Source organism: Ustilago hordei (assembly GCF_900519145.1).
Source record: "Ustilago hordei strain Uho2 genome assembly, contig: UHO2_contig_07, whole genome shotgun sequence".
NCBI lineage: Eukaryota > Fungi > Basidiomycota > Ustilaginomycetes > Ustilaginales > Ustilaginaceae > Ustilago > Ustilago hordei.
This window is the reverse complement of record NW_024545289.1, coordinates 725,826-733,362: the sequence shown is the minus strand read 5'-3', so window position 1 is coordinate 733,362 and position 7,537 is coordinate 725,826. Positions and strand designations below refer to the sequence as shown.

The window sequence follows — 7,537 nt, the reverse complement described above, 5'->3', positions numbered from 1 at the left end:
AACTGGAAGACAAGGAGACCCACACCCAAGTTAGATACCTGGTTTGCAGGACCCTACCCAGTTCAGGAAAGGGTAGGATGCTGAGCTTATCAAATCACATTGCCAGCAAACCTTAGGGTGCATGATGTGTTCCATGTCTCCATGCTCAAACCAGCAAGAACAAGTTCTCTTCCTCAATGAGCTGAACAGCCCACCATACCATCACTTCCAGATGAGGACCTCGACTTTGAAGTCGAAGCACTCATTGACAAGCATTCACACAATGGGACTACAGAGTACAAAGTGTTGTGGAGAGGGTACTCAGAAGAAGCTGCTTCATGGGAACCAGTAGAGAACCTCAACTGCCCCGACCTCATCCAGGAGTATGAGGTGTTGGAGGGGGGACAAGAGAGTAGACAAAGTAGAGAGAGGAGGAGAGAACAGGAGGAGTAGAGAGAGAAGGAGGAAGGAGAAGGAGGAAGGGTGATGTTGGTGATGTTGTCGAGGAGGAGGAGGAGGAGTCAGCATGAACCAGACCAGAGCATGCCTCGACGGAGCTCGGCTCTTAAGAGGGGGGTAGTGTCATGGGCCTGGATGCTCAGGAAGCAGGAGGGTCACTGGTTCATATGGAAGGAGCACAGGTATCGAAGATCTAGTCGATACCAGTAGAGAGCATGGTCATAGTGCAGTCTCCATGGAGACCATGGACTCCTATGGACTCACATGCAAAGGAGCACTGAGCCATACACAAGGAGGACCAAGCTCAAGGAGCAGGCACAGCCACGAAGGGGACCAAGCTCAAGGAGCATGCAGATGGTTACCACTCAGGGGCTCGAGAGACAAGAGTCAAAGGAACTGTCACCGGTCAAAGGAGAAGGAGCAGTGTATAGGACACTGGCAAGCAGGTCATGAGGAGGAGGAGCAGTGTCGAAGGAGTTGACACCACTCAGGAGGCACAGGGGTGCCAAACAAGCAGCAGGATAGCAAGGAGGAGGAGCAGTGTCAAAGGAGTCAACACAGCTCAAGAGGCACAGGGGTGCCAAGCAGGAGAGGCCCCTGAACAGTACTCGATGAAGAAGGTACTCTCTGGAGAGAGAGCAGGAGCAGTGTCGCTGGCGATGCTGTGAAGAGGTATATAACCATGCTTTCTCATCATCAAAGGTTGAGTGGATCCTCATCCACTCTACTCACCATATAACTAGTTATCACTTCAGCATAAGTATATATTAGTTCCAGTCAGCATAGCAGCAATCTATCAAGGTTGCTCCTCATCATAGTGTGTGTGTTGTATCACCACTACCTGACATCCAAAGGTGCCCATAGCAGGTTAGCAGTCTGGATCAAGATAGAACTGAAGGCAGTAATCCACTGCAGTCTGGGGATCACTTCAAGCATCAAGTCAACACACTGGACACTCGTGTTGACACCACCAACCTCATCACCAACACCATCAACCTCATTATCATCGACATTCACCAACCTTATCACCAACACCATCAACCTCATCATCATCAACCCTCACACCAGACTCTGGTGTCATCACAACCTATGTATTGGTATTGATTGTGCTGAGCTACCCCTGAATGGAGTGTCCACAGAGGTCAGCCGAAACCTACAATAGTATATACACGAATGCCACCCATTGCACAACTTGATAGTTGCTGAGCAATAAGCTCATCGAGATCGATACCGAGACAATAGCTGTCACACAGTTTGATAGTCACCGAGTATCTCGACAGACCGACCTGGGTTTCAGGCATGAGACCCCTGACACCAGTGACCCTCCTGCTTCTTGAGCATTCAGGCCCATGACACACCCTTTGGTCTGCAAGATACTGTGTGCTCCATAGCTGATCTGCAATGTGTCTGATGGTTGCAACAGTTGAAATTGAGTTGGGTTGCTGTGCAGCAGAGCAGACAGATGGAATGGCAGGTGAGCTGGAAAGAAGGAGACTTGTCACTTTTGCAAGGGCTGACTGCCAACTGAGAGTGGTCTGACTGTATTGTGGCATGGTTATGGTTTGCAGTGTGGGGAACAACAAAGATACTGCTTCTGAAGAGTTAGTAGCATAAAGTTTCTCTTGGAGTGCTTTACAGGATTGATGCAACTCTCTGCCAAATTTGCTTTTTGGTACTGCACACAGTTAAATTTAGGTACACCGATACAGAGGCCACTAGCAGGCACTCTCACAATTGGGTAGTCTAGGTTAAAAAGGCATGTATTTTCGTTGTATGGTAGCGACATGACTTGTATTATATATACATGCTCTGGGCACCCGTCTGTACTTACTTTGTTGAGTCATGTCCATATGCCACATATCTGCTTTCATAAGCGTTGTCATAGCAACATGCTCCTCACATACCATGGTGTTAATCCTCGTGCATAGGCTGTGTTAGCTCCCACTAACTTCGCATTCTGTTTGTCTTCCTCATCACCCAATACCCTTCCAATTCCCCGATCCTGTGTGTTCCCTTTTACTGTGTTGCGCACTGGCAATGCCAGTGCATCTTCAACTCCCCCCCACAACGGCATGCCCAATCCTATCATTCTTGACATCCTTGTCATGTTGAATCCCTTGAGAGGCTTTGTAAGTATGTCAGCCACATTATTGGCTGTTTCAACATACTCGATCAATATGTTGCCATCTTGCACATGGTCCCTAACGAAGTAATACCTAGTGTCGATGTGTTTAAGTTTCCAATGTTTGGCCGGATCCTTGCTGACCTGTATACATCCTTGACTGTCAGTGTACAAGACTGGTTCGACTTCTGTGATCCCTAAATCCCTGAGTAAATACGAGAAGAAAAGGGCTTCTCTTGCTGCCTCCAATGCAGCGACTAGTTCTGCCTCCACTGCTGACAATGCTATGCACTTCTGTACATGTGATTTCCAACTGACTGGACATCCATATACATATGTGACTGCCCCGGACGTACTCCTTTGTCCATTGGTAGGGTCTGAAGCCCAATTTGCGTCGGTATACGTGACCACCGGCTGTTTTGCATGCTTCCTATGCATCCCTCCAAGCTCCAGGTGATATTCACTCGTTTGGTTCAGGTACTTCAGCAGATGTATCCCCGCTTGCCATGCACTATCATTTGGTTCTGACATATGTCATGCTAGGACTCCAACTGTGAATGAGATGTCTGGCCATACCATGTTGGACACCCATAGCAATTGACCCACCAACTCCTGATATCATTTAGCTCGCTCTGGAGTACATTTGCTTCCTCCGACAGTGTTTGCAATGCTTTGCATCGGTATCCATGACCTTTCATTTGGCTTTTCCAACCATTTACTTACCATGCTTTTAATGTATGCTGTTAGGTTGAGCGATATTTTGCCTTGGCCCCTGTCTTGTGTGATTTTTATACCTAAGAATTCCTTTACCAGTCCATTATCCTCTGTCTCCCACTTGCTCATGATCTCTGCTTTGGTGTGATCAACTTCCTTCCGGCTAGGCAATGCAATGAGCATATCATCCACATACACTGTTATCACTGTGAGTCAATCGTCTGTCCCTCTCGAGTACAGGCATGGGGCACTTGACATGCAGTGAAAGCCAATCTTTCACAATTGTGTGTCTAACTCTATGTTCCACTCACAGCCTGATTGCTTCAGACTGTAGAGCCCTTTCATGAGCTTTAGTACCTTCCCTGGCAGCACTTTCGTTCCAATGGGTGGCTTGAGGTAGACATCATGGTGTAGGCTGGAGTTCAAGTAAGCCTGCTTGACATCGATCGAGTCGACCTCCCAGTCCCGCATGGCGGCAATCGCTAGTACTCCTCTGATCGACTGAATGGGTGCCACAGGTGCAAAGATTTCTGTATAATCTATCCCCTCCCTTTGCATGAACCCTTGTGCTACTAGTCTCGCCTTGTACTTCATGGGTATCAGATTTGCGTCCATCTTAATTTTCAATACCCAATGCATGTCGACTGTGTTCATATCATGCGGTAAGTCAGTGGTCTCCCATGTATTCATTGCTTCTAGCCCTTTTAGCTCTTTGCACATTGCTTCCTCCCAGAACCTCTTGTCCTCTCCAGCCAGTGCCTCCCGAACGGTTGGGTTGAGATTCCTTTCCTCCTTCTTAAACCCTGTCATTACTAGCCCAAAAGAATTTTGTGCTTCATATCTTGGCTCCTTGTGCTCCCCTCCCCCCAAGATTGTCTCCATGCTCATGTATTCACTCAAGGGATCTTGATTGTCCTCATCAAAGAGGTCCTCCTCCATGTACCCCAAGTTAGCTAGGTCCTCCTCATTATTCAGAATTGGAGGTGGTTGAATGTTCACTGGCTTCCATTCTGTTCGGTCTGACCAACATTGGGTTTCCATGAACTTGGCCGAGTTGCTCCAGAAGATGTTTGGGCTGTAACCAGGGCTGTAGAACAGCCATCCCTTTCTCTCCAAGCTGTATCCTATGAATATGGCTGGGACTGCTCTCTGATCCAATTTCTTGTTGCGTCTCTTGGCTTTTGGGACATTTACCCAAGCCAAACATCCAAATACACGCATGAGATGTATGAAACGTTCTGGCAACTTTCTGAACATTAGCTGGTAAGGGAATTCTCCATCAACATTAGGAGTTAGGTTCATCTTGAAAGCCACTGCCTGGATTGTGTATGGCCAAAAGACCTTTGGTAGGTTTCTCTGTATCAGCAATGTCTGCATCTTTTCACCTAAACTCCTGTTCATTTGTTCCACTCGTCCATTTTGTCTGCTATTGTATCCCATGGTGGTCTGCCATTCTATCCCTTTCCTGAGTGTCCATTCCAGTGCCTTGTTGCTCCTCCATTCAGTCCCTTGATCAGACCGAATTGCTTTCAATGTTCTATTTGTTTTTGTTTCTAGGAATAAAACGATTCTCTTGAGCTGCACAAATGTGTGACCTTTTCGTGATAGTGGCTGTATGTGCACATACTTGCTATAGTCATCGACCAGTACTAATATGCATGTGTACTCCATCACATGGGATGAATCGATGATTAGATCGATATGGACGAGATCCAGGGGCCCTGCAGCTCTTTCGCCACTACCTTGCCCCATCCTGGCAACCGTACTCTTGGATTGTATACATGGCTCACATGTCAGAGCTGTGTTTGGGTCCAATGCTTCTACAGGTTCACCTCTCAATTTGTTGATGATTGCCCTGGACTTATCTCGACCTGGGTGTCCCAGTCGCTCATGCCAGAGCTGTTTTGTGGAAACTTTTGTTTTCCGTTCAGCTAGCCTGAATTCTTCATCCACCCCTTCCAACAGCAGTGTTGATGCAGTCATCGCATTTGGTCACCATGTATCACCTTGTATTTCCAGCAATCCACTCTTGTGATTCTTTACTATTTTTAGTATCGTGCCATCTGCCAAATATATTTGTCCCCCTTTAGGGTCTAGGGTCACACGTGCTCCTTTGTCCATCAATGAGTTGGTGGACAATAGATTAATATTGAGACTGTGAACATAAAGAACATTTTGGAGCAGTATCTTTCCATACTCTGTTGATATGCTAACATCCCCTACAGCAGTCGCTTCTAAGACTTCACTTCCGGCGGTATACACACACTTTCTGCACTTTCTTGGATGGATCAGCATGCTGTAGTCATTAATCATGTGGAAGGTTGCTCCTGAATCTAGAACCCAATGGATCGATTGGTTTGATTTTGGGGGCCTTCGCCAACTTGGAGTGAGTGAGCACCAGACTTCCTATTTAGTCTGGTCGAGGGGGGAGTTCTCAGGGATGGTGACGGTGGCATCGCACTTTCTGGCACCATGTCCATAACATCTGCACACCCAGCAGTGAATCCTCCTTGGTCCAGTCTTAGCCTTTGAGCTTTCAGCATCCTCATCAGTGTCACTGTCCTGCTCATTGCTACCAGCTGCCCGAGCGCTTGCCTGTTGTGGATCCACCTTTTGGGCGGGGATGCTTTCGATTGCAGATTGGCGCATCATTAATGCTGTGGCGAGTGCATTGAAACTAACTTGATGGACAGTGGCAACTGTTTCTTTGTAGACCAGGTGCTGGATCGTGCACCTTTGGAGTGCTGCATATATGGCATCATCACTGAAAGGTGCTCCCAGTAGGCTTGTCTCTGTTTGCATGACTCTAATGTCTTGGACTAGCTTCCATGCATTGGCATTAAACATCTTGACTTCATTGAGTTGTGCGAGGAGTGCAATTCGTCGCGAGATCCTAGTAGCTTCACTGGTCAGGCTGTTTTCGATTTTCTTCCAGGTTTGGTGGAAAGTCAAATATGCTTTACTAATGTCAAGCAATAAGTAGAGGATGTTGTGCTCTCCTTCAGCATCTAAAGTGCTACATAGCACACCCGCTAAAGCGTCGTCAAAGTTTCTGTTCCATTTTGGATGGTTGTTATTGTATGTGCCTTCCAAGTGCTGTATGGCATGGGGAATAACTCTGAGAGTGGCCTTGATGAGGGTGCTCCAGCTATAGTAGTTTCGCAACGTGAGTTTGGGGACTGCCTCCATGATCTTGGCTAAGGTGCGGTAGTTGTACCGTTTGTTGTCATCATCGGAGTCTGACCCTTCTTCTGCTTCATTGAACTTGGTTTCGTTACTGTCAGTGGCCTCATCATCAATCTGTACTTGTTGGACTACCTTTCCTTTCCTTCCTCCTTTTGTCTTCTTGGCCATCTCACCAGCTTGGTGATCTCCTTCTCCTGCCATGATGAATGTCGTGGGTTCGAGCCCCACGTTGGGAGCCAGTTAAATTTAGGTACACCGATACAGAGGCCACTAGCAGGCACTCTCACAATTGGGTAGTCTAGGTTAAAAAGGCATGTATTTTCATTGTATGGTAGCGACATGACTTGTATTATATATACATGCTCTGGGCACCTGTCTGTACTTACTTTGTTGAGTCATGTCCATATGCCACATATCTGCTTTCATAAGCATTGTCATAGCAACATGCTCCTTGCATACCATGGTGTTAATCCTCGTGCATAGGCTGTGTTAGCTCCCACTAACTTTGCATTCTGTTTGTCTTCCTCATCACCCGATACCCTTCCAATTCCCTGATCCTGTGTGTTCCCTTTTACTGTGTCACGTGCTGGCGATGCCGGTGCATCTTCAACTCACACTTTAGGGTAAATCTACAAAAGCACACGCGTTGAACGGCCCTAATGCTCTGCAATTGAAAAACGCGCCCTTGGAAAATCGCGCGTTTTTAAAAACGCAAAAAGTTTGATACCCCCTATGGTTCGACGCGGCGCTTCGCGTTGGGTGGACCGCGAGCGCGTGTTTCAGCTGGCTGAATAGGTTTGGACCCTGTTGGACTGTATTGGCCCTTTTGGACTCCTGCCAAGCCCAGCTGGAAGCCCCTTTTGGCTGAGCTGTCAAGAAGTGTTGCTTTTTCTACTTTTTTCTTTCTTCCCTTTTTTTTTTTTTTTTGGTGCAAGCCCGAGCTCGGATAGCAGCTCTTCTTCTTTGCTGTTGAACCTAGAAACTTCCACGATCTTGACAGTGCCTCGCAGCGGTCCGTGAACTGCAGCACAATTGGCTTTCATTAGTCGGAGAGTGGCATATGATGGACGACTGTGA

The 7,537-nt window shown here is 47.3% G+C and overlaps 1 protein-coding gene across 1 annotated transcript; it reads right to left on the bottom strand.

Annotated features, from left to right (window-relative positions):
• Positions 1-5,680: 5,680 nt before the first annotated feature.
• Positions 5,681-6,661, bottom strand: UHO2_04006 (uncharacterized protein; the record flags this gene model as incomplete). The annotated part of the gene is made up of 1 exon (XM_041559963.1): positions 5,681-6,661. One exon carries the CDS (start codon positions 6,659-6,661, stop codon positions 5,681-5,683), a length of 981 nt encoding a protein of 326 aa, XP_041415897.1.
• Between the last annotated feature and the right edge of the window lie 876 nt (positions 6,662-7,537).